Source organism: Vanellus vanellus (genome assembly GCF_965231255.1).
Source record: "Vanellus vanellus genome assembly, chromosome: 16".
Classification (NCBI taxonomy): Eukaryota; Metazoa; Chordata; class Aves; order Charadriiformes; family Charadriidae; genus Vanellus; species Vanellus vanellus.
The window spans coordinates 8,581,381-8,608,856 of record NC_138921.1 but is presented as its reverse complement, the minus strand read 5'-3'; the positions used below and the strand labels follow the sequence as shown (position 1 = coordinate 8,608,856).

At 38.2% G+C, this 27,476-nt stretch overlaps 1 protein-coding gene across 1 annotated transcript; it reads left to right on the top strand.

Moving 5' to 3' along the window:
* Positions 1–1,022: 1,022 nt before the first annotated feature.
* CHFR (checkpoint with forkhead and ring finger domains) lies at positions 1,023–27,476 on the top strand. The gene is made up of 18 exons (XM_082491447.1): positions 1,023–1,061; positions 1,532–1,676; positions 3,747–3,846; positions 10,917–11,026; positions 13,470–13,529; positions 13,683–13,895; positions 14,887–15,102; positions 15,688–15,844; positions 16,097–16,251; positions 16,836–16,998; positions 17,933–18,075; positions 18,529–18,648; positions 18,965–19,048; positions 19,745–19,815; positions 20,816–20,903; positions 21,079–21,186; positions 22,259–22,331; positions 24,648–27,476. Exons 2-18 carry the CDS (start codon positions 1,544–1,546, stop codon positions 24,688–24,690), a joined length of 2,037 nt encoding a protein of 678 aa, XP_082347573.1. The 5' UTR covers positions 1,023–1,061; positions 1,532–1,543; the 3' UTR covers positions 24,691–27,476.

The window sequence follows — 27,476 nt, the reverse complement described above, 5'->3', positions numbered from 1 at the left end:
ATGAGGCCGGCGGGTGAAGACAGTATGGAGTACGTACTGAGGCCCAGACCAGCCCAAGGCAGGAGCAGGATGTAAGCAACCAAGGGAGTGATTTGTTTTCGGTCATTTTAGCTCTCTGAGGTGGCTCCCAGTGGAATGGAGAGGGTGGGAAGATGCAGCAGGGAGGTGGGGAAAAGATGATGAGGGTGATGGCCCCACAGAGGCAGGGTTGGTGTGGCAAGGCTGGGAACACAGGCCCAGCATGCCACACCAGCATATGGCCGCAGGAGATGGGGCTGCCATTGGGGAACTGAGGAGATCTGCCACTTGCTGTTTTGTTTGGGGGGTTTTGTTGCTGTTTTAGGTCTTTTTTTTTTAAGCTAGTTTCCAATTACTGTAGAAGTGGACACTGAATTGAAGTTGTCGGTGGGGCAACAAAGAGCAAAGTGACACTTCTTAAGGTGCAGAAAGCTCCACTGCTTGCTCTTGTCCCCAGTAACTGAAGGTTTGGGTTTGTTAGAGCCTCCTAATTAAAACTGCGGTGCCCCCTCTGGGCATGAACCTCCATCAATGGGCACTGATCCTGCCTCAGTGTGAACTTTCTTTCTCCAGCATGTCCCTGGAACAGCAAGTATGTTTTTATTCAATCGCCACTGGCAAACTAATAACTCTTCAACATCAAAAAGTTAAACTACAAGTATTTTTCACTGTATGCGACTGACTAAACGAGCTCAGCCGGCTGCCTGCATACGCAACTCGCTGCGAGGAGCTCGATCCGCCCGCACCAAAGATGGCGGCGAACGCCTTGTTCCGCTTGCGAGCCGGCCCACACCCAAGATGTCCGCCGCGGCGCCACCGGTACCCCAGCCTCGCTATCGCCTTTCTTTTCTTTATGCACGGCGGCGCGCCGCGGCCTCCCCGGAAGACGCGGCGCTCTAGCTCGCTTGGCTCGGTGGTAGTCGCCGGAAGGCCCACCTCTCCTGCCGTGCACCGCCTCCAATGGCAAGCCTGGCCCCGCCCTGCCCTGATCAGCTGATCGGCAATGTCTGTTGACAGGAGCCGCCTCGGCCGCGGGACGGGGTGTAAGGGCCGGCGTCGAGGGGAGGGGGCGCCGGGCCGGAGGGGGCGGGCGGAGGCGGTCAGGGGGAGCGGGGGGTGCCGCACCCCCTGCCCGCCCCTCGCCGCCGGGGGAGCGGGGCCCTCTGGGGGCGGAAAGTTGGGGAGAGAAGTGAGCGGAGGGAGGGAAGGAGAGAGGGAGGCCGCCTCAGCCCGCTCCCCCTCAGGCCCTGTGGCGTGGGGGCGAAGGGAAGGGAGTGGGCTGGCTGCGGGGGCCGAGTGGCCTAGGGGGAGGGCTTCCGACTCCACACAAAAGGAAGCGGGCAGGGCAGGAGTTGGGGGAGCCCCCCGGAGTGTGAGAGGCTGCGGGGCGGTGGCGCGTAGGGCCCGGCCCGCGGGGGGGGGGGGTTGCCGACGCCGACCGAGCCCTCTCCTCCCCCCTCCCCGGGTTCTGTGTGATGGTGGGGTTTGGGTTCGCTTTGTTTGTTTTTGTCAGATGTGAATCCAAATGGAGCACTCGGAAGGAGGCGAGCAGAGCCAGCAGCAGCAGCCCTGGGGGAAGCTGATCCGGCTGGGTGCTGATGAGGCAGAGCCGCACGTCTTGCTGCTGAAAAGAGAATGGACAATTGGTCGGAAGAAAGGTGGGACAGGGACACGCTGCGCTGGCATAGGGTGGTGGTGGGGGGACAGTAGCGATACCCTCTACCGGCCTTTAAAACATTGGAAGATGGAATGAAACTAGTTGGGTTTGGTGCTTCCAACTGTTGAAGGTGCTTGCCAGGCAGTCCTTTGCGCTTAATTTACATCTTGGCTCTGTGTGGAGAGGAAGTTTTACAATGACCTTTTCTTTTTTACCAACTTGCACGTGTTTAAAAGTGAATATGCCTTGTAGGTTGTCTGTGACAGTTTGTACAAACGAGAAAAAAAGATTGTTGATTCAGAAGGGTTTCTGTGTGTCAGTCCTGTTTTTGTTCGCATTTCGTTTCTGTGGTTAAAATAAGTTGGAACTGTAATGCAAAATGCTTGTGCTTCACAGAAAAGAGAACGCCCACATAAAAGCCCTTAATTCTTCTGGCCATATAAAGATTGCTAACAAGCACTGAAAGTTTCTGTGAGAGTGGATTTGAAAGCTCTATTCTCAGAGTCTAGGGCTATTATTACTTGCCTTTATTTTAAAGGATTTAATGCTTACTGTATTTAAAACTATCATCACAGTGTTTTAATTTTTTTACTTTGCCCTGACAGCAGTATTTTTCAGTTTCCTGTTCATCAGTTCATTGGACTGTAAATAGTCTCGAACAAACACCAGATGCTATAGCTCTATGAGAAATTCAGATTATGTATTATAGGAAAAATGTTTTGCCTGTTTACATTTGGTAATATACATTTAGATGGATTATCATTATCTAAGCTGTCGGTAAATTCTTCAAATTGAGGTCCCATTGAGGGTTATCTTGCAGAAAAATATGATTTTTTTGTGGTTCTGTTGCTTCCATAACTGTTTGCTAATGGACTGATAAAATAAATGGTTACAAGAATACCAATCTTTGGGTCATACATATTACTTAGAAAATCTTCAGGAGCATTAGAAATGCTTGTTTAGGGCATTTTGTCCTTCCTGCTCCCATATGAAAGTCCAACTCCGTAGAATAGAATAGAAACATTGGCATGCTCCTGAATAAAATGTAGTCTACTTGCTTTCCGTGGGCTTCCTAGTATCACAAATTGTGTTGCAGCAGTTAACTTTGTAGGTGTTGATTGCTCCTTGACTATTAGCAGTTGACTAGTGATAAACTGTCACTGGCGTATGTAGTGGCTATTACTGTTCTGGATACATTATTCTTGCAGGCTGAGATACAGTGGACCTACAGTGTGAATAGGTGGAAGTGAATCATGTTTGTTAATTATAACTTTTGTGTTAGCAAGAATTTTGAGTCATTCGTGAGGAAGATTAGTGTCTTACACAGAGAACCTTGAGCATTGCCTTGAGCGTTCAAAGGTAAAATGAGATAAAAATAGCAGATTTTCTCAGAGCCCTGGAGTTGTAGGTAAGAAGGTTTCTATCATGTCAATGTTGTCATTACACTTCTGCATATCCCTAGATCTTAGTCCTGGTTTTTCAGTCTTCCTTCAGCTTTATTAATGTAACAGCACTGTCAAGAGAGGTGAGGAAAATTTTTCTGTTTAAAAAGAAATAAAAGAAAAAGACTTTAACATAGAACAGTGATACTCTCTTATTTATCAGCTGTTAGTTCCTATGACTTCCCCCCCGTATACTAGGATAAAGCAGAAATTAAATCCAATGAAACAGTGTTAGAATGATGTGGAAAAAGAGCTGGGTGCTCTGTGATGTATGCCTCTAGAATTTAGATTGAATACTTCAAATATGTGTGAATTTATCTCTGTACCACTCTAGAACAGAGTAATTGTGATTTGATTTCCATCTATAAGGGCTAGAACTGGGGGGGGAAGGGAACTAAAACATCTTGAAATGGTTGAAATAAGCTTTTATCAGCACATGGAGCTATCTCACTGCTTGTATTTATGTTTCACGTACTAGACTGTGTTGCTGCCTATATGCCAGTAGAAGTTTTGAACTATTGCAGATGTACATGAGTCAGTTTGTTGTGCGTTTATAGCCATGTAGAATGCTGATCTGTCTGTGTAATGTGTATTTTTAAGCACACTGGAAAATCTGCTTTCTTTTTAAGGTTGTGACTTATCTTTCCCTGGCAACAAGTTGGTGTCTGGAGATCACTGTAAAATCGTAGTAGATGAAGAATCTGGTCAAGTGTCATTGGAAGATACAAGGTTTGTTCTTCTGTAAATTTCTACTGTTGTCTTCTTTTTGGTCTGTGAAGTAAATTCTTGTGTATTGCTCGAGGCATCAATAGTAAAACCTCTTTTTTGTTTCTTTTTTTTCACTTCTTTTAAATCTAGGTTTGGGGGGGGGGTGACTCTTTCTAAATATTTTTTTTTCCTCTACAAAGGAATTCATAGTCTACTGGATGAAAAATACTGTGGATGTAATAGTTCTGTAGTGTATTTCTTTAGACTTGTGAAAAAAGCGATGCCAACATTCTTAAAAGCTCTAGGCATTAGTATGCCTCATTTCAGGCACTTGTGTAGGGAAGGAAAATACCTGCCGTGACAATCTCAAAGCATAAAATAAATGTGGAGTATAAATCTTTACTTGTTATACCTCTTTCTGGTATTCAAAATATCAGTAGTCTATATATCATAGGTACCGTAGTAGTCTAGCGCTTGTGGTAGGCATGTCAGATGGAGGTTGGAGCCTATTCAATTAATTTAATCATAAAAGATGTTTGCTAGATTTCTACTTTTGATATTTCAGTTATGTTTTCTTTCATTTAACCAGAATGATTACTTTTTCTTCTGGGTGTTTCTGTGTTAAGTTAGGGGTGTGAGAACTAGGCCCTTAGTGTAGAAAGATTCAAGCACATACCTCACTGGAACTACTCTTAAAAAGCTAAGCTAATTTAATGCAACTACTTTTAGTGTATAAAGTTAGTTACATATTTCTTCACTTACTATACTGGTGAGGCTATTTCCTGTAGAGTTCTAAGGCTACTGTGGGAGTACAAATAGCACTGCAGGGGTTGTGGGTGGTTTCCAATGGATTTTAGTTTGTTTTCTAGTCTCCTTTATAAAAATTGAGATAGGAATTTGAATGGAATGGTGTTTCTTAGGAGGAGATTGTAACCCTCTTCAAATTTTTATCTGCTTCATTTTTGACAGCATTTTTTTGTCTAAGATGACAGAAAGCTTCTGGTTTATTACATTTCAAGAACTCTGTGACATTTTAAAATGCTTCTGTAAACCATGTTCTTTTTCTGACGGGTTATTGCAGTCAGTAAAGAAACAAATAATACTTTTCTGCCAGTTTCCCCCATTTTTCATGTCTGGAAGGCATTTTACCCGAAGACGACACTTCAAAATATATTGATGTACATACATAAAGAGGAAATTTCACATTTGAGGTTATGAAGGGTATCATGCTGAATCCCTGTTCCAATATCCCAGAATGCAATTAAATATATTGTTCTGGTAGCTCAGGGTTAGTATCAAATACCTGCTGAGCTTTTGACAAAAATCCCTCTAAGAATATTCTGAAAAACCTTTGAACTGTCTAATTGAATGGCATGTACATTTGGGGGGGGGGCACTGGCAGAATGCACGAGCTTTAGTTGACATTTTTCTTTCAGCAGAATTCTTGCACTTCTGCTCCTTTTCTGCCTCTTGATCAATTAGTAGCTATATTGCTATTAAAAGGAGTCTTTTTCAGGGTGAGAAACTCACTTCCAGAGATTTACATGGGCTACGCATTCCTCTTTATTTCCTTGAGTAAAACTGAACATACAGAATTATTCAGGTAGGAAGAGACCTCAGGAGGTCACTTAGTTCAAACTCTGTCAAAGATGGGCCACCACTGGATTTGGACTAGGTTGTTTAGGCTTTCTCTAGTCAGGTCTTGAAATCCTCCAAGGACAGATTTTCTGTAGTCTCTCAGGCCCTGATACCAAACCTTGATTATCCTTGTAGTGGTTTGTTGGTTTGGGTTTTCTTTTCCCCTTGCAGCCTGTTTGAATCTTCCGTGTTTCAATTTATGACCTTTGTCACTGTCCTGGCCCAAACCACGACAGTCACCTCAGTAAAGAACCTGTTCTGTCTTGGTAACTTCCTCATAGGTACTACTTCTCCCAGGCAAAACAAGCCCTGTTGCCTCTTAGCTCATAAGTCTTGTGCTCTAGCCCTCTGGCCATGGCAGTGGCTATCCACTGGACTCACTCAAGTTTATCAAGACCGACCTTGTACTTGGTGACCCCAAAGGTAATATTGTAGATGTGGACTAATGAGTTCCAAGTAAAGGGGAATAATAATCATTTCACTTGAGTTTCTGACTACACCCCTGTTAATACAGCCAAGTGTGCTGTAGGCCTTCATTGCTGCCAGGGCATGCTGCTGACTTATGCCTAGGCATAAGTCCAAGGTGTATGATCTTATGCTTATTCATAAGATCCGCCAAGAACTCTTGCTGGTTGGTCTCTAGCCTGTACTATTGCAGGTGGTTATTCCATCCCAGGTGCAGGACTTAGTGTTTGGCCTCACTGAATGTCATGGGCCCATTCCTCTAGCTTGCCTAAGTGCCTCTGAATGGCAGCGCAGCTCTGGCCCTGCTTTGATGTCATCCACAAGCTTGATGAGGGTGTATTTCCTCCCTACTTCTAGGTTGTAGCTAGATAAAATAAACAGGATAAGTCCCTGTGAAGATTGTTAGAGGGTTTATACTCCTGGAAGCTGTAGGATGGAATGCGAAATTTTGGGGAAAAATATCAGGCCCAGCTAGGATGTCTAGAAAATGGCTTGTAATTTTCATTCTCCAATGTTATCCCAAATTTCAAGACATTTCAAACAACAGATGAGGCCATGTTTGCCTGTCATGGCAGTCTCAGAGTGTAGGTCTAAATGTAAGCTTGAGAAACCATCCCTAGTTTCAGTTGCCTGTAGCTGGTAGAATTAGTATATACCAATATCATGGCAATACAAGCTAAAGGAATTGCAAATGATGCAGAAACATTCCTGTCTTTTTTTTTTTTTTCTCTACACATGCACAACCCCCCTCCCCCTGAGGCAGAAGGTGCAGCCAGCAGAAAACTAGCAACGCCAAATTAAAGTTAATTTTCTATATGCATGGAAAGGTGGGGCTTGTTACAATGGTAGTGTAATAGAAAGGCTGCACCTATGGAGTACTACCAATTAGCTGCTTATGCATGTTACACTTCTATGTATCTAACAAAAAAGAAGATCCTTTATGTATTTTGCTTGCCTGTCAGTTGGTATGAAGTGTGGCTACTGTTTGCTGAATCGAGAGACTAAACAAGTTGATCTGACTACTTGCAGAAGACTATTCTTCTGGGTCGTCCAAGGTTTGTGCCGAATATCAGATGAGCTCCAAAAAAATCAAGCAGGCTGAAAGAAGAAGATTTTTGAATGTTTGAGTTGGCAATACAGATTCCCAAAGTCCTAGAAAAATACTGCAACATCAGCTTTTTCTTCTCTGAAGTGGAAAACAGTTTGGAAACATTGCTGTGGTCAAGCTCAGATTTTTCTGGTGAAGAGGAATGCATTGAAGGAGGCAGCTAGTGTGGGACAGTTGAACTGAGTGGACTTTGTTTCTGTATTGCAGCTAAACCAGAGAATATCATCAAATAGCCAACACTGGTTTTTATCTCCCTGGTAGCATAACGAGTTCTTGGGTCTACTTTGGAAAGAATTACCATAAATTTGCAGGTGAAAGAAAATGTGTAGAGAACTCAAAATTATTGAGTAAATAGAAGTTTGGAAGTAACAAAACCCAAGAGCTAGCAAATAGTACAATAAAATATTCACAGACTTGCCCTTTTGGGGGGTATATTTCTGCTTGATTTTCTAAACCATGCACAAGTTGCTTTATACTGCTTGAAAGAAAACAAATAATATGAGCTGACCTATCACAGTGGAGGCAGTAGTTGGCTTGTCCTAGGTAAAAGCAATTGTAAGATTCTCCATTTTGAAAAAGAATTTTTAAAGGCAACTAAGTTAATTTTTTTTTACAGACCTCTTCTTGTTGTCTTCTAGACTTTTTTTTTTTTTTAAGGATTCTAAGCAGTAAGTGATGTTTCAGAACAGGAAGCTATTTACACACGGCTGATAGTCATGTGACAGGCAAGCAGATATTCCCTTTCTGTGAGTAAATCAGAGGTTGATCTTCAGTTGACACTGGTGTTCTTTCTGCTGTTAAATTCTCCTCCCCACCAGTCAAAACTGTTTCTGTGAACGTTAAAAGAATGGACTCTGACACAGTACAGAAGAGATTCTCTAACTTAATAGAATTCAAGACTCATTTCAGTTTACAGTGTGTTCAGGATAATATGCATTTAAATAGCAGATAACTATTAAAACTATTAACCCAGAAGCTTTACAGTAAATTACATTGTTTTCCTGGATAGATGCTAGTAATTACTGAGAACTAACAGACTGGCATTTTTCTCGGAAGGATACCAAAGTATTTTACAACACATAGATAATTAATTTACTTCAAAAGTAAGCTTGTTCTGAGTGAAATGTAGCTGTTCGCATCAATTCTGCACAACAGTTGTGATTGGGAAGTAAAGGTAATGTATGGTTCATTAATCACAGAATTATCAGAGTTGGAAGGGACCTCTAGAGATCATCTAGTCCAACTCCCCTGCTAAAGCAGGATTGCCCAGAGCACATTACTCAGGACTGCATCCAGGCGGGTCTTGAAAATCTCCAGGGAAGGGGACTCCACAACCTCCCTGGGCAGCCTGTGCCAGTGCTCTGTCACCCTCACCGTAAAGAAGTGTTTCCGTGTATTTGAACGGAACTTCCTGTGTTCTAACTTGTGCCCATTGCCCCTCGTCCTGTTACTTGGAACCATTGAAAAGAGCCTGGCTCCGTCCTCCTTCAACCCACCCTTTAGATACTTGTACGCCATAATAAGGTCTCCCCTCAGCCTTCTCTTCTCTAGGCTAAAGAGTCCCAGCTCTCTCAGCCTTTCCTCATAAGGCAGATGCTCCAAGCCCTTAATCATCTTAGTTGTCCTAATCAAACTGTAGAGTCATCAACCCCATTGGAATTGAGTCAAGGCCTGACTTTTTTTCTTCCACTCTTTAGAAAAGTGACATTGGGACCTTTTGTGACATTGTTTCACAGTGGAGACAATTTATATCCAAGAGCACCGTTTTTCTTCACCACCTCAAAAATTATACAGCCAGTTAGTATCAATTCAATATTGAGTCCTAATGAATGGCCTTCATATTTGGGATTCTCATTGTTCTTTCTACTTATTTTATGGGAACTTACTTTAATTTGAAACGTCAGAGGAGTGTACGAATATCATAGTTTATCTTGTGTGTTTGGTTAAAAAATGTCCACAACATTAATCTGATAAGTCACCATATCTGTTAAATGCCTCATGCCGAATCCTGAAACTGGAAATGAAAGAGTAATGCAATTATCTGGGGGAGCTGGATATTTTTTCCCCCTTTGATTATTGGCTGAAGTACAACTGCAACTACTTGAGTTTGGTAATGTATTTAAGTAAAACTTATGTTTTTCTGTGTTAAGTGGTATCAGTTTATTCCTACTTCATTTTGGGTCCATGGATGCCAAGTAATTTGTTAGTCAGCTCTCATTGAAGTCTGTAGAACTGTGCAGAACTGAAAAGATTTGTCGATTTGTAGTCAGTTTGACAATTAGGATCTTGGGTAGCTATTTCTGCAGCTTGCCTTGTGAGATCAAGCACAAGTGGTTACTAGATGTGTGGTGATTTATCTTTTTTTTTTCTTTTTCCAAGAATACATGTTTTTAGTGATGGCTCTGTTCTGCTGATTCTTTGATGCTTATGTCTTTCAGGCTAGTCCACATCTGTATGCCTGAGGTATAAAAGGCAAGCTTAAAATGGTTTTCTTGCTTATAGGAGAAACCTGAAGATGCTTTCGTAGAGCAAATATCGATGTGACCCAAAGATTTTTGTTTATTTCGTGATGTTTAAAGTAGCATTTCTAATTTTTTGTATCTTGTTATTTACGTTGGATTAGTTGATTCAACCATGTAGATAGTGAAAGCAGTTGCAGAGGACAGAGGAAGAACTGGTACCTTGAACAAGACTTGCTGTAGTGATTCAAAAGGGCTTTCTTTTCCTTTTGACTTTTTAATGCTTCTGACTCTGTGTCCAAGAACGGCAACAGTAGGAAGTTCTAGTTTTTCTCTGTTCATCTTACTAAATGGCAAGAGGTTTTTTCGGGTTTGTTTTAAAAAGGAAAACAATGAGAAGGGAAGGTGCTTATTTCTAAATAACCAGAGAAACTGTCTGAGGAAGGCTGTGTTGTGTCCTGGGCACAAGTGGTGACCTCCAGGAGGTGGCAGCAGAGGCTTGCTGTTATTTCGCGCAGCCGTTTGCTTTGCTGATTTTCTGTTCTTTTATATTTGGTACTAATTGGTGAGAATTTGAATGGCAGGAGTCTGAAATTCTAGAATGCTGCAGATCTGAAAGAGGCTTATTGCAACGGAACTGGAATTATTCAATAGTTGAATAACTTGAGTCAGTTATAAAACACTAATAGCCTGTGTATAAAACATTACCCATAGTGAAGAAGCAGAGATACCTCTGTTAATCAGCAATGCTCTGCATTTTCCTCTTCCTCAATTTAATTTCTTCCATAAGTCTTGGAGTTTTTACCAATATCAAAATAATATGTTCCAAGTCATCTTTTAATTATGTATAACTGCTTTCTTACCTTACTAACTTCTCGCTTTTCAGTTGCAGACAGTCTAAGTAACCTTGGAATTTTTTTTTTATCTTTTTTTTTAATATTTGAAGCAGGAGAGGAGAAAAATTAATACTATATAACATCCCCGACTACGGGAAAAGTTCCTTCATCGCAAAATGTCTTAGGAGATTCCTAGTGTTAATTGTAAAACATAACCTAGAACTTTTAAAATGTAACTCCCATTTGCCCTTTCCTGTTTTGTACTTAAAGAGTGGAGATTATTGTACAGAAACAATTATCTAATTAGTTTGAGACACTGGCCAAATGTCAGGGATCTTTTGTCAGATCTGTCAGCTACCACCCCTTTACCAGTAGCTGCAAATGAGCTTTGAAGTTCTAGTAGCTCTGCACGTCTGTCTTTGGGACAAATTTTTTATTTGTTTCTGGATGTTTGGTGTTTTTTGATCCTGGCTTAAATTTTTTTATTTTTATTTTTTCTTCATTGAAAGTATCTTGTGTTTTCCCTTCCTGCTCCTATGTAATTATGAAAATATTTATGCTATTATCTTTTCTTTCTCTTTACAGTACTAACGGAACAGTAATTAATAAACTGAAAGTGGTGAAGAAGCAGACATACCCTTTACAGACTGGGGATGTGATCTATGTTGTTTACAGAAAAAATGAGCCAGAGAACAGTAAGTAAATGATATTTTTTTAAATGGCATACTTAGTCATTTTTTTGAGTCATGAGAGAAAAGAAGTATCAGTACAATTAAAACAGAATTACTCAATTTTAAGACAAATAATTTGTTAACGTTTAAAAACAAGTCTCCGTAGAAGGCATCATGGATGTGCCAGTTCTTACAGAGACAAGTCTGAGCAACTGTCTGAAATTGAAATGTGCCTAGAAGTAGTTTTGGAAGAACTAATGCATGGAATGGTAACTAATGAGGTCCTGATCCCATGCCTAATGCTTCTTTTAGAAGTCAAATATTGCTGGGGTAGTTAGTGATACTTTATATATCACTTTGAAGCAATTTTTGGCACCAGAATGAAAGTCTGCAAAAGCTTTTTGGTTTGTGTTGTCTTGGGTTTTGTTGTTTGTTTTTGTTTGTTTTTAAAGGGGGAAGAGGCAAAATGGAGGGGAGGTGGGGAAAGCCCTAGAGTGAAAGTAGAATTAGTAAACCTGGAAAAATATTTGTGTGGCCTTAAAGAATAATCAGGCCTCACTTGCCTATAATTCTTTTTGGGAATTCTTTTCAGGATGATGTGGATGACATAGCATGATTAGGTTTAAAAAAAATAAAAATAAATAATCGGGGTCCTTCCTCAAAGACTTTTAAATAAGCCAAGCTATTGTTGGACAGGAAGTAATGTTCTTTCATGTGTTAACTGCGTAGAAGTCAGGAACCAAGGTTTTAGGTGTAAATGCTCAGTTTTTGCAATGGAAAGAAATTATTAAGAGATTTCATGAGTGATCTGTGTTGGTGTCTGTTTTAAAGATGTTCCTAAACGATTTGGGAAATGATAACTGTTGAGGCAGCAGAATTTTAATTTCATACCTTTTCATTTCATTCAGTTATACAGGATCATAAAATCCAACACTGATTGAAAAGATTTACAAAAAGAATTTAATTACTCATTATTAGGAAATAACAGATAGGGTTCAACTTTGATAAATTGGGGGGAGAAAGGGAATGGGCAAGCTCTGTTTTTACCCATGTATTGTTGTGCCCCAGCCGACTGCTCTGTCCATTAGCATTTAATTCTTCTTTTAAGTGCGTGTATGTAATATTTAAATTTTAATAGAGAGCACTCACTTTCTGCAAAAAGATTTTAGATTAAAGATGCATTTTAAATGTTAATTCTCATTACTGTATTTGATATCTCTGAAGTGGAATTTTAAGTGAACAGACAAACTCTGTATGGTCATAAGCTCCCCTATTACTCTGAAGATAATTGGATGTATTGGGAGATAGGTGGGGGTACATACATTTACAGCATAATATTTAATGTAAAACACAAGACTGTATTTACAGTTTTCATACAGTAATAGACATATGAACTGTTAATCTAAAAAATTCTAGATTAATGCATACTGACTACTGAAATACTTCCTTTATGAAGTTGCTGTTAATGTATATACAGACAGATCAGAACGATTTATGCTGTCTGATGTAAATGTTGCAAGAGGCAGTGATAAGCTCTATTTGTCTGTCTGTATGGCTTATTTATCTCTCAAATCCTTTCTAAGATGGCACTATTGCAGTTGATGCTACTTGGAAAAACTCACTTATGTGAATTTTCCAGGTACTTTGTAAAGAACTGAATCACTGATTTCTGTTTGGGTTAACAATTTATGAATTACTAAGCCTCCAGTTTTGCTTTTTCAGCTTCTCCATCTTCAAAGACAGAGAGAGAATTTAGATTTGGCGTGCCTGTTTGGACATTCTGGAGTAGTTCTGAAGGAGACAATACTCTTAACTTTTGATCAGAAAAAAATGCTTGCTACAAACTAAGAAACTCTTACTTGCTTCTAGGGGGCTGGAGATGAAAAAGAAAAGTAGCAAGTTAGAGGAATCTTTGGAACTGTATTAGGTTGAAGTAGGATGGAGATGAAAGGGATATTATCTGGTTGGTTTTATTTATGGGTACTAAATTAGTTTCTGGGTGAAACTTATGGCATGTCTTAATCTATATTTTTGAGAGTTCGTGTATCTCACAAAGGAATGAAATAAAATTGATCGAAGAAGTTGAAAAGTGAACTCAGAAATAATAAGGTTCTTTAAAGAACTTTCATTGAAATATCAGTAAAAATACAGTTTGTTCTGACACAGAGCAGATTTTAGGTTTAAGAAATGATTAAATCTCTGGTTCCATGGCTGGCACAAGTTAAACTTCACACAAAAGCTGCTCTGCCTGATTTCCTGAGAAGAAAAGATCTTCCTGTGCTGTTCCTAATTGCCTCCTAAGTAGGAGTATTAACATTGTACTATAGAGGTGACCCCTCGTTTGCCTCTTCCGTGGTCAGGTACTTTGGGGAAGCAGCCACTTGTGAATAGAAGCTGTTTATGTGAGATTAAGGTTAGTGACTTTTTTGTTTAAATATTCTAATCAATATTTTTTAATTTCTTTCAGATGTTGCTTATCTTTATGAATCCTTAAACACAAAACACGATGCAACTCAAGAACCTGTAGGTAAGGAAATAGTTCAAGATCCATGAAGAGGAGCTAGGCTCCAATCACTAATGTAACCCCCTTGAGAGAGTTTGATTCCTTGGAATTTTGAAGCCATCATATGGTAACTGTCACACGGATCTTTTTCTTTCCTTTCCCCCCTTCCAACTGTAGAAGTTAATGTAGAAAACCAATGCCATGTGACCAAAGATACCTCAAGTACAGGAAGAAGTAATGATGAGACCCAAATTACCTCATCACCGTCAGCTACTCAGTCTTGCTATGAGGAACCACAGCCATCTACTTCTACATCTAACCTCTTTAATGCTTCTTCTACCTCTCTTATTGAGTCTGCATCTGTTCAGCAGGATAATCCTTCTACATCTGGTAAGAATTGTGTCAAGTATTTAAAGTTTGATATCCCATCAACTGTAACTCCAGTTTTAAATTTTAAAAGATTAATCTCTTACCCCTATCTGGGTCTATAGCATTTGCTTTGTTAAGTTCTAGTGAAAATACCAGGTGGATATGTGCATTTTAACTCTATGATCAGGCAGGGGAAATCCTGGTGGATGAGTAAGGCAACTGTGAGAATTGCTTATGCTCAAAGGGGCAGAAAATACATGTAAAACCCAAAATTTTCTATCTTTACAGTATGGTTTTGTAGTGGAGCACTGGTGAAAACTTAGCAAATCTGTGTGGCTCATATAACAAATTGAGTAGATATGAGTGCTTGTGCTCATGCACTCACTGTGAGAAACTACTCTAATTGTCACTGTTACTGCTGCCAATCACCAGTCCTCTTTCCCTTGCTTTAGAGCTCTAAGGTCAAAATATACCACATGGATCCATAGTCTAGTGTCCTGCATTATGTTGGCAAGTGTAATACTACAATGCTGTGTAACTCTTAGAATAGAACTGGAGCAAGAGCTAGAAAATGGCATTTGTCAACAGTTCGATGGGACTTTTTAAACATGCTCCTCCTGAAAACAAAGCTTTGCCCTCCGCTGTGATCCTGACCTGTTACGTATGATCAGTATTGCATAAATCCTCTGCCTGGCATCTTTGTCAGGAAGACCTGGTGTGGATAATAGCCTTATGAATAAATACTCTACAATTTAAAGAGGAATGGGGATTTTAAGTAGAGTTACACAACTAATAGCTTGTTTTCCCCCCCAGGTCTTTCCAATTAGTCAGATTGGCTCAGAATGCATGTAGTATAGTTATGCAGACGTTGATTTTTTTTTTTTTTTCTCCAATTTTTCCCATTCAGATGTTTGGATTGATGTGTATGTATCATCAGTGTTTGAGTACCTGTTATTTTCACATGTCCCAATCTGTATGCAGGTACGTTCATGTTTCTGGTTTTATTTTGCAGGATCACAATCCTCAGTTTTCACTCCTGTGCCTGCTTTCCCCATCTTAGAATCTGTGTGTCCGAGAGCACTGCAAGACGAGCATGAAAAGCTGGATATGAATACTGAACCTTCTGCAATCACTTCAGAAATCACTGACAAAGAAAAAGCAGAATCAGATTCTCAAAGGACAGGGGAGGAGGAAGGTTTGGAACCTGCTAAGAAGAAACTAAAAGGAGGCTAGTATGCTACACTATTGTGCAACCTACCCTGCATACTCTTAATGTTATTGTTGAAAGTTAGTTTAAAAAAACTTAATTAGAAACTTAAAGCTATGTCCATCTTTCATAGGAGCGCAGTGAGATTAACAGAAACATAAGATTCTGTGGTTATTTTTTGTTATTAATATGAAATAAATTCAAAATGCACACATATCAAACTTAGAAGGTCTTGAACAGTTATGGTAATAGGGAATAGGTAACTCTTTTCCTCCTCACAATGTTATTTTACGTTATAGTATTATATTGAGTAAGAAAAGCAAAACTCCCCTCTCACTCTCCCCAGCCTCAAATTGAGTCAGGTCAGCTGTTGTCAGTCCTCCTTCAAATTGTTTCTGGCTTCTTATTGACTAGATTTATGGTCCAGTGAAAAGAACGTCTTCAGTAGCAGAAGCTGTTATGTCTAAAGCAAGAACCTTTAGTGGGACCATTGCCAGTGAACAGTGAATCAGTGTATATCTTTCAGGTCTTTTTATAACACTTAAAAAAAGATTTTTTAAAAAAAGCTTCAAAAACTACATACTGTGGAATCTTCTGTCTTTGTAGATGAAGATGCGTGTCCAAATCTTTCACCAGCAGCTCCAAGTGAATGTATAATTAAAATTGGCTCTGAAGATGCAAAAACATCAAATGTGAAACCAGATAAGATGGAAGAAACGCTAACTTGTATTATCTGCCAAGAACTGCTGCATGACTGTGTAAGGTATGTATGACTGACAAAAGCTGTAATCATGTGGTAACAACATATGAAGTTCAGTGACAACTGTTTGAGGAGGCCAGGATATTTAGGGTTTTCACAAGCCCTCTGAGTCCCTTCCCCCCCACTCCACCCCAATCTATGTAGTCAAATCAATGCTAAACAGGGGTTTTTTGAGTGTTATGAGTGTATCTGAAAAATAAAAGTTTTGTGGTTTGACTCCATTTCTTTCATTGTTTTCATGTTTGTGTTTTCCAGCTTGCAGCCTTGTATGCATACTTTTTGTGCTGCCTGCTACTCAGGATGGATGGAAAGATCTTCTCTATGTCCAACTTGTCGTTGTCCAGTAGAACGTATTTGTAAAAATCACATATTGAACAACTTGGTTGAAGCTTATCTGATTCAGCATCCAGGCAAGTTGAACAGTGTGTGTAACAGAATCTGATGTATTTCACACATTAGCTGCGTAACTGATGTATGTGCAGATTGTTGTCTATTAAATTTCTATGTAGGTATTACTACTCTGCTGTTTCCGTGTTTTACGTGGCTGTAAGAAAACAAGTGCATTTAATATGACATAATAACTTGTTGTGGTATTTCAAATACTGCATGAGAGTTAAAGGTGATTTAATATATAACTGAGTATGCTAAGATTTCTTAATTTTATTTTGCTGTTTAATCGTGAGAAGGATATCAGTTTTATCAAATAGGGCACACTGACTGATTAGGCCACCTAAACTTAGATGCTTCTGAAAAATGTAATTGAATATGAATTTAATGAACTTTGATCATGGCCTCTTGAAAACAAAACTTGAGTAGGTTGATACTACTCTTCCATTAACAGAGAGGGGAATGTAACTAAGATCTTCTAGAACTTTATCTAAAAATAAGTTTTATGGAAATGAAAACACAATAGTTGTAACTGTGTTAATAAAGTAGGGTGGGGATAAGGGATGTGAGCTATTGTTTTGTCTTGAAATTTGAATTTGCTTCTCAGATAAATGTCGCAATGAAGATGATGTACGTAGCATGGATGCTAGAAACAAAATTACTCAAGACATGTTACAACCTAAGGTGCGGAGATCTTTTTCAGACGAGGAAGGAAGTTCTGAAGATTTGTTGGAATTGTCAGATGTAGATAGTGAATCTTCAGATATCAGGTATGTCTATTTAAACTGTGTGCTAAATTAGATTTACTTATGTTTCAATGCACAAACCCACAAATTGAGCTAGTTTCATAAACACTGTTACACTGACAGTGTTTCCACAATCATTCCCAGAATGAATCTTATTTTTGTTTCCAGGTGAGTTCATTCTTACCAGTAATTATCTTGGCAATTCTGTTGGCTATTGTACTGAACCTTGGGCAGTCAATAAAAAAAATAGTTAGAATTAGAACTTCCTAGAAGTCCACCAAGAATCAGTTAACAACCAACAGTTCTATCCTGAATTATGCAACTGCTTCATGTGAAATGCATGAAATTACCTTTTCTAATTACAAATTGGCTGTTGGTTTAGAGAAAACAGGTTTCTCCTAGATCCTAAGATCTAGATTTCCCCTAGATCCTCACATCTAGGCAGGAGATAAAGCAGTCTATGACCCTATGAATGCAGCTGCAATGACTGGACTTTCTTATGTGCCTTGAATGATGTTTTCACCAGGTGTATGGCACTGAATCAGCTGATGCTTGACCTAGGGATTCCCAGGCACCAAAACATCTCATCTTTACTTCCAGTAGCAAACATTTTTTGCTGTATGTCTAGAGGGGAACAGAAAAACTCTTCCTGTAGATAATTATTTGAGCTTTGTTCCTCTCTTTCTTGTACATCTCCCTTCCAGTCACACCACTCTTCTTTTCTTTTTTCTTTTTCTTTTAACTGCTTGGGGAATACTGCAAAATACAAAATTTTTATCTAACTACAGCAGTCTTAACAGCTGTGAGGTACTGAGTTATATAAACTTCCATATGTTACTGGATGAAGAAATTCCAAATTTAAATTTTGGAAGTATGAACAATGCTGTCTAGCATAGGGATATGAGTTATATTTGCATTTGTTGGGTGTGATTTCCTATGACCTTTTTTATTCTTTCAGTCAACCGTATATAGTATGTAGACAGTGCCCAGGGTATCGAAGACACTCTGTTCCAACTCTGCCTGGCACAGGCCAAGAGACAGAAGCAGGAGGAATGCAAACACTGGGAGATGCACCATCTACATCAGCCAACTTCCCTGCAGGTCAGTGTCATGAAATCTTCTCAGTAGCGTGATACTAAAATACTACAACTCATACACCCATTATGAACTAAGCAAGTTCACTCTCGCGGTACTGCAAGAGTAACACCACTTCACATAGGTGTCTTTGCAAATATCATGAGATTTGACCATGGTTTTTCTGTGGTTCTCCAAAGTAGATTGCTGATGGTTGATAGTTTTTCAACTGTTCTACATATTGAAATATTTTACACATTGATGTAGTTTAAAAGTCCGAATGCCATTGTTCTGGTTTAGGCCATTTTTCTGCTCTTTTATGGTATCTTTGTAAAAATGATATTGCTTGCTTGTTACTTTCAGATTTTTATGATGATAATATTTACTAAGATTCCTAGTCCAGATTGCAGTTGGGTACATTGTTCACATTGTTCAGGGGTTTTTTTGGTGTTTTTTTTTTTCTGTTTTTAACTCATCTAGCTGTCCAGGAATATGTATGTCCTGCTCAAGGAAGCCATGTAATATGCACCTGCTGCTTTCAGCCAATGCCTGACCGAAGAGCAGAGCGTGAACAGAATCCTCATGTTGCTCCTCAGCAATGTGTGTACTTTTTTTTTTTTTTTAATAAAATTTTGGCTACAGAAATAAATCTCTCCTTATTTTTAATTAAGCTTAAGTTTACTTTGAGTGTTCTTTATTTTAATATTCTTTATCTGGACTCTTGTAAGAAGAAAAGTGTGAATTAATCTTCCTTTGTAAAATTTATTATTCCTCTATAGAATGTATTTAAATGAGAAAGTTGTAATCTTTAAAGCCAAATTTATCAGGGCTCTATTGTTATTGATTTATAAGAATAATAACTGTTGAGTTTTGCTGTGTGCAGGTCTTTACAGGGCTTTTCTTTGTTATTTTCCAGGTACAGTTTGTCTGCAACCCTTCTGTCACTTATATTGGGGCTGCACTCGGATGGCATGTTTTGGCTGTTTGGCACCATTCTGTGGTATTGTGGAATAATCTGTTTCTTATGAGCCTGCTCACTTTGCAATTATGTCTGTCTGTGGTGAACTTTAGGTAATTCAGAAATAGAATAGACTAGTTTGTAGCACAGTCATGCAAAAGGAAACAAAAGCTGTGTCCTCACATCACAAACAAAAAAAATCTTGAGTGGTAAGTGTCTTAACTTTTGAGAAAATCTAAATTCTTGTCTTCATACCATATTTGGTTTGAAAACTATGAGCACAATGCTTTCCCATATAAAAAGAACTACAGTGTATTTCAGCTGGCGAGAGCACTGAACATCTGATGTTAACTGATTAGAAAAGAACCTTACCCTTTTAAACATGCAGACTTCTGAAACTCCAGGTTTTAGCCATTTTAAAAAATAAATTAGAACAGTTGAAATAACTTGGCTGCAGTTTGAAGCTAATAGAATATGCTTTAATAGCGTTGTTAATTTGTGCAGATTAGTAGTAGTGTTTGTGAACTAAAGGTGAAATTGCAAAATCTCGATGGCTTGTCTTTGCCACTGGAAGGTATATATCACATGCTTTAGCGTATGTTGAATGCAGTCATTTACTTGATGCTCACATAAGCTTGTGCACATTATTTCAGGAAACAGAAGAATCTTCAGAGAATGTGTGAGGGCCATGGGGTTGGGGGAGGAAATAGTAACTTTTCTTCTTCTTCTTCTGATTAGAAATAAATCTTGGTGATAAGTGTTTAGATGGAGTCCTAAATAACAACCACTACGAGTCAGATATCCTAAAGGTATGTTTAAAAATCACTATGTATCATGTGTAGTAATAAATGTACAAAATTTAACATGTATTCACTCATGAAATGATAGCGATATGCTGCCTAAGAGAGCAGCAGCATTGTGTCACTTGCAGCACCTGATTCTGAAAGGCAAATCTAATGAGCCCCAAACTTTCAGTTGGATCACAGTTGTAGTTACTGTGTCTAGATTGGAAGTGTTTGTGGGTGACAATTTGGCCCTTTCAGTCTCTGTGTAAGAGGGCACTGTATTCTAGAAATGCATTCCATTTAGCATCAGCTCTTCTTGTATCGCCCAAATTAACAACAGTAACAAAAAAATCCCTTTCATGCAATTCTGGTGTCTAATTTCTCCAACATGTATGTCTGACAGGTGCCAAGAAGGCCAAAATTCTAGACATAACTTCTGAATTTGAGTTTAAATGACTGATAGATATACTATAGAATTCAGATATGTTTGGTTGTTAAATCATCCAAGAATTTTACTTGTATGAAGTATTTATTAGGCTAGCCAGTTCCTATTCTCTAAAGTGTAAAATCCAAAATACTAATTAAAGAGAAAAATACATCACTGAAAATATACCAAGAAAACAAGACTTGTTAAGTGTTTTTTTTTCCCCAGACAAATTTCATGCTAGGTTGCGTGGAAAATATTTTGCCCGTACCATAATGGGGTTGTCTAAATTGGGTAAACTAGATGAAATCTTGATTTAAGGTAAATAAGAATGTGACTGAAATATATCTATTTGCATTCTTTTGGCAAAAGTAGGAGTCTTCTGAAAAAAAGATACTGAGTGGAAGGTTTGATGAGCTGAAAGTATCATGCTAATTAAGTTAAAGGTATTTAATTTTTACTCAGCATCAGCCCATTTTGAAAACCTAGTTAGATCTAGATTTGGAAATATTTGAGAGTGAGTGGCTTGGACACTCTTTAAAGGTTTGGGTTTTTTCCCCTAGATTTTTCTAGATTAAACACTGAAATTGCTCTTTTCAGGATTACCTGGCATCCAGGGGTTTGACGTGGAAAAATATGCTAAACGAAAGTCTCTTAGCTCTTCAAAGAGGAGTTTTTATGTTGTCAGGTATGTGTTATGTTCAATTTTGTCCATGTATAACTCTTTGTCTATATATAACTCAGTAATATTATCAAGAGGTTTGAAGTTCTGTGTACATAACCAGTGCCATCGTGACATTTTTGTTAAATCTGATTTCTCAAGCCTTACACTGACATTATGTACAAACCTGTTTTCTCCCCAGATTACAGAATTACTGGGAACACAGTGCTTTGCTACTGTTGTGGCCTTCGCAGCTTTCGAGAACTTGCCTACCAGTACAGGCAGAATATTCCTGTTGCTGAATTGCCAGGTGGGACTGCTTCACACAGTAAGGGGGAAAAGTCATTTAAGGAGTTAAAGTCGGTTTTATCCTTGTATCCTTGGGTTTTTTTTAGCATCTTCACATAGCCCAGTGCAACTCTCTTTGCAGGGCTAGTATCTTATCCTGATTGCTTTACTTTTCAGCTGCTAAGTTTGCATATAGTTATTATCAGACTCCCTAATGGAATCCTTTCTTTCAGTATGATTTGTCATCTGTAGAATAATCTGCATAGTGAAAAGAGAAATTCAGTAAAATCCAGAATATCGTCCACAGGAACCGGTTGCTGTAATTTGATTTATTTCCCCATTTAAATACATTAAATGATGCACCTCCCAAACAATTTCACATTTTACCAGCTCTCAGCAAGGAACAGGAATGTTTTCATAAATTAATTCCAAATCTGTTTGCGTTTACAGTTTTAGTATAAAATAGCATGCAAGCAACTGCCTCCTTCAATCCCAAATCTGTTGGGAACAGAAACTCTTCCAGCAGTGTACTTTTAAATGTTACTTTTGGCCATCTCATTCCTGTTGTTAGCAACATCTTCCCTGTCTTTAACAGCTGAGAACTCTGCTTCTGCTTCTGCGCATAATGAGAGACAGTCAGTCTACTTTGTTTCTCCTTAGTATTGCTTTTCATTTTAGTGTAATGGCTTCCTGGACAGCTGAGTTATAATGTATATTAAAGTGGGGGAAAAACAACAAACTCCACCCAAATTTAATAACTTTTTCTTTCATATGGAAATTTATCTAGACATATGCCTAGTGTCTTGAACTGTAAAGTCCATCTCTATTAAACTAAATTGTAAAATTGCAGTTGACAGCACTGAGAATCAAATCCTTTCATCGTAAGTCTGCATGAGCCTAATATCTAGAATTAATTTTTTGTCCTTCACTAAGTGTTTGCTTTGCTTCTAGAAAGGTGAACCAAGTATACGTTTGTTTCTTGCCAATCATATCTACAAAGCTTGCGCTGATGAGCAACCACCATTAGCAGATCTACATCGCCTTATTTAATGACTTCTGTAAGAAATATAGCATTTGATTTTCTCTTTTTGTAGTGACTGTCACATCACGTCCTGATTGCTACTGGGGGCGCAACTGTCGAACTCAGGTCAAAGCACATCATGCCATGTAAGTTACACAATTTATAAAGTGGTTTGGGGTTTTGTTTCTTTTTTTTAAAAAAAATAACAACAAAAATCCCAACCTTTCAAGCGCCAGAAATTGCATGAGTAACACTGTTGCAGCATAAACAAAACTCTTTTCGGTCATTTTTGGTTTTAATACAACTTTGAAATGAGCCCTTCGTGCATGTCAGAAGGGCACCACTGGCACTTGTAAGTTGATGTAACCCATTGCTGACACTTCTTGAGTTTGGTTTTCCACCCACAACTCCCCCTACATTCCTATTCTTCTCCCACTGAAGCAGCTTCTCACTTGCTTATGTCTGGGTGCTTCTTAAAACCACTGTATACACAATAATTAGCACCTTGCGATTTCCATATGAAACTATAAGAGAGACTCTTCTAGTGAAGTGCAGCATACTTGGAAGGGATAAATTGGTGGCAATAATCTGCAATAAGAGAAGAAAGAAAAGTTTGGAACATGTAACATCAGGAACCTGGTGTGACTTAGCAGTTCCTGGTTTTGGAATAGTTTCTAGATCTTATGCCTCTGACCCTAGCAATCAGGCATATGGTGAAAATTAAATATTGAGCCCAAAAAGTGATTAACCCTCTACTTATCAAGTGTTTTAATACATCATAGGGGACATGGGCTTCTGGTATCTGGTCATTCATGAGAACTGTCCATCCAAAATAAATCAAGGTCCTTGATTTTAAAAAAAAAAAAATCAAGGCCACTGATAACCAACGCGGTTTCATTTTTAGGAAAAGATGCATGTGTGGTAAGACAATTTTTATTTTGTTTTACAAGTCTTTAATATTTATCTACCTAATAGCTAACTGGTTCCAGAGAGAGTAGAAAAATCCTTCTTGATTTATAAATAATTCTCTAAATTCTCAGTGCAATTTAAGATAGGGGAACTGTTACCCCTTATTGAGAAAGGGCTTTAATGAATAGTAGATTCTGCAGTATCTTTCTAATGCTGCAATGAACATATACACTTAGCATAATTCCTTTAATATTTCAGGTACTATGGGCTGAAAATAATCAGTCTGTACAGCCCATGCAAGCAGGTCATAAGAAAGACCTGTAAAATATTCATCCCCTGCCTCTTACAAATTCAGGGGTTTTTGCCAAATAACTCAGAAATGATTTGGGATTTAAGTTGCAAATGTAATTTAAAGCACCACTGCTATCTGTAACTTCATGTTACAGGACTGTCTGTTTTCCCAGAGGAGATTTTAGTTTGAAATGTTAGAAAGCTAATTTGGTATCAAAGCACTCACCAGTCGTATTTGTTCATATTGTGGTGGATAATTCCATCTAGAATAGACTCATGGGTTGTTTTTCCTTTTTTTTTTCTTGTCCTTTTTTTTTTTTCTTTTTCATTTTTTCTTTCAAGCATTAGCTGTTCCTATAACTTCACTGGCTGCTGCTCTTAGTTCCTAAAAACCATAAAAGCAAATAATCCTGTCGTACCACTTTGAGATGTCCAGTTAGGGTTTGTTTTTTTTTTTTATTGAGCTAAACTGTTTTGCTAAGTAATTTGGTTTTGTAAGCAAGGTTTATTTTTAAGCCTTGATCTAATTCATCAAGAGGGAGAAAATTCATGGTCTCTTTTGTATCATCTTTTCCACATGTCTATGTATATACACACTCAACACCCCAACTCCTGTTTCAGTTATGTATCAAGGGATGCATAACCCACATAAGAGAATAGCAAAGGATGAATAGTGAGATGTTTTTAGAATTGGAAAGGAGTGCTTCGTACAAAGTTGTGTTATCTGTTTAATTTGGGAGGATGGACTTGCCATTCCCGTAAAACCTAAATAATACAAAATGAGAAAAAAATTATCTTTTTCTTTCCAGAATAAGATTCTAAGCCAGTGAAAGAACATGTTTATGTTGAAATGTATTATTTGCCTGGTTAATTCTAGTTCCTAGTGACTTGTGTAATGCTGTCTACTAAAACTTACCGATGTCTTACAGGGCAAAATTAGTTCACTGGTTCCTGTTTTAATTGCTTTCTGGGTTGGAAGTATGCAGAAGTATAGAGGAATGCTTTTAATAACAGGTTTCTGGTGTGCATAATAAAACTAACAAAGGTTAGGCAGGAGAGATGTTGAAAATCATGTTACTGATAACATGGTAGTAGAGTACGATCTAAACAGGTTCTGAAAAACAGATATGTTAGCATGTAAATGTTCTGCTTTAAACTGTTTAACATTTAAAATACCCTGTGAAAACCACTGACTTTCTTTTGTTGCCTGACTTCTGAGAACTCTGTTTATTTTAATACTTTTTTTTTTTTTTTTATTTCAGGAAGTTCAATCACATTTGTGAACAAACACGATTCAAGAACTGAGTACTTGTAGTCTGTAGAGAGGGGACAAATACCTGTTACATGGCTTGTACAGTTTAAGGTTTCAGGGGATCTTCTCAGTTCCCCCATAGCAGGGACTCAATCACTCTTGCATCAGGTAATCTGGTGTGAACTTTTTAATTTGTAGAATTTTACAGCCGTACATGAATAAGGTAGTTTTTCTTTTTTTCCAAGAAAGTCCAGCAAGCATTGCATTCCATCCTCACGACTGCAGTGTCCCTGTATCACTTCAGTGGAGAACACAAACAGAAATGTCACACACAAAAACCAGCCATATCTTGGGAAGACCTAAGAATAAGGAGTGTATTTGCACTACTTGTGAAGAAACTAACAAAAATCCTTAGACTAAAATAGAAATGTTTTGTTAAAGTATCTGATGGATATTTCAAGAGCCATTAATATTTAAGAAGGAAGTTGTCAGTGTATATTTGTAACTGCCTTTTGCGGTAGTCTGATGTTTTGTCACTACCCATTGCGTTTGGGCTAGAAACTACATTAATATTCACTTAAAAAAAAAAAAAAAATCCGTCCATTAAACAGCTGTTTGAACTTAAAAGCTTCTACCATATGTGCAGTGTTATAGTGAAAGAAGTACAGTTTCTTTTCTTAGTTTAGTTGTGTTGATGTTTTTATTCACATTAAATTACAAAAATAATTGCACAAAAATTTGAAAATCACATTGAAAGTTGGGGTAATACTTGAAGCAGAACAGACTTCTGCTAATATTACTTCTCTAGTGTTTTATATCAGAAGACCAAACAGTGCTTTTGACATAGAGCAGCCAGTAGGGCACACTGGTTCATTTTTTTTTATTTCTTTTTTGGTTTAATATCGTATGCTAAATATGTACCTCTGCCATGCAGCTGTTCTCTAGCATGCAGACACTGGTGAAAATGTAGAAAAAGGTATAACTTAAAACAGAATATAGCAGCTTTACTGGAAGGAACAATCTTACAGAAGATTACTCAGTTTGGACAAACGGTAGCAATATGGAGGCATTTCTGGATAAGGATAGGGATGATGAAGGGGAACACTGGTGTCACTGACATAAAAATGGATTTTTATTTTCATGCCTTCTGCAGAGCTCATTCAGGAAATGTCCCAAGCATCATTTAAAAAAAATAATCTAAAAATCCCAGCACAACCCACCACCCCCAAACTGATATGATCTGGTCTGTTTCATCTTAATCTGGTAGCTAATGTTCACAAACCTTGACTGGGACCAATTTTTCTTTTTCATCATACCTAGAAGAGTGAAACAGAATGAGAAGAAAGCATACAAAATTACCTCTGTAGATACCATGTTGTTTTTAAGTATGCCTTATTTTATGAGCAGGATTTGTACTTCAATGTTAAAAAGTGTACACACAATATCTTGTGATATAATGGAGCACAAATGATGCAGCACATCATGTCTACTGGTGTCAGTGAATTAAACAACTATTTCCAGTAATGCACATCTTAATATGAATGCTAATTAGAATGATGCATTTCTGTTTAGATTTTTATTTTTTAAAATAGCTGTCGCAAGGCTGGGTCTGTTGACCATGCCTGTATGCTATTAAAAATACACTTTGGTGTGGACTTCTCTTCCTAATCTCTGGGCATTTTCTCCTGTGAGTAGGATTGAAATTGGATCTGGAATAATACTTGAAACTTCTTTTAACAACAACCGTGTGTTTCTGTCTTTTAGTATTATTAACAATGTTCTGTTGCTTCTGTATTTGTATTTTATGTTTAGATTTTTTTTTTTTAATGGTTATTGTATCTTCTCAGGACAACCATTCCCAGCTGGTTTTGATCTCATTTTCATCTCTGGCTGTGCATGTAGCAAATTGGGTGCAGTTGTGGAGATCAAGCCTTTGCACGTTATATGCAGAAATGTGCTTTGCATTCTCATTCACCACTTCCCACACCCCAGATGGGCTTTCAGCATAGACTTGTCACTGTGCTAGTGTTCAAGTCTCTTGTGCTGAATTTTTTTTGTTGGTCAAGAATAATGTGTCTACAGTACTATGTACAACCTTGCTTGCACTTACTCAAGTTATGTTTGTGTAGGGATGTATTATGTGACTTCAAGAAAAAAAAATCGGGGGGGGGGGGGGGGGGAGGAGAACAACAAACAACAAAACTCATGTACGTAACATCTAAACTACCTGTGCAGTAGAGGTTCTTCAAATTCCTTTTATAAACCCCTCTTCCTTTCCCCTGTTACAGATAATTAATCTGCCTTTCTATGCATATAGGGTTGCGGTAGTGCAATGGAATGAAGGGATTTTTTTTGTCATTTATATTGTACCAGGAAGAGATGAGAAATTAACTTGTAGATGGGGAGGGTGAATGAATCCTGATCTTTATATGCTCTTAAGTAAGTAAGAGTATCTGTCATGGGTATTACATACTCTATACATTAGACCTTTTTAAATGTATGGTTACCAGGTGATAGTTAATGTGATAAATGTATGAACTATGCTTGGTGTAATTGTTTAAATACTGTAAAGGTGCAGCATATTTTTAACCTGTCTAAAGCACACCCCCACCTCCTTTATAAGAGATATTTGGAAGCTGAGCATGAAATGTGGTAGAATAGATGTGAAAACTGAGGTGATTATGATAGGGTTTGACGTAGTGGTGAACAAGGTATATAGTGTCTCTCTTTGAGAAAGCTCTTTTATAAAGAAGGTGGAGAGTAGTTCTTCCAGTTCTCTTTTGTGATTTATTTTTTTCCTGAACTAAGAAGTTATTAATTAAAAAAAAAAAAAAAAAAA

What these genes read in the sequence shown, in the direction of transcription:
- CHFR (XM_082491447.1), top strand. Translation starts at nt 1,544, where the DNA reads ATGGAGCACTCGGAAGGAGGCGAGCAGAGCCAGCAGCAGCAGCCCTGG. An exon ending in TTATCTGATTCAGCATCCAG is followed by an intron (nt 16,252 to 16,835) that starts GCAAGTTGAACA and finishes TTTGCTTCTCAG; the next exon opens with ATAAATGTCGCAATGAAGAT. An exon ending in GTCAAAGCACATCATGCCAT is followed by an intron (nt 22,332 to 24,647) that starts GTAAGTTACACA and finishes TTTTTATTTCAG; the next exon opens with GAAGTTCAATCACATTTGTG.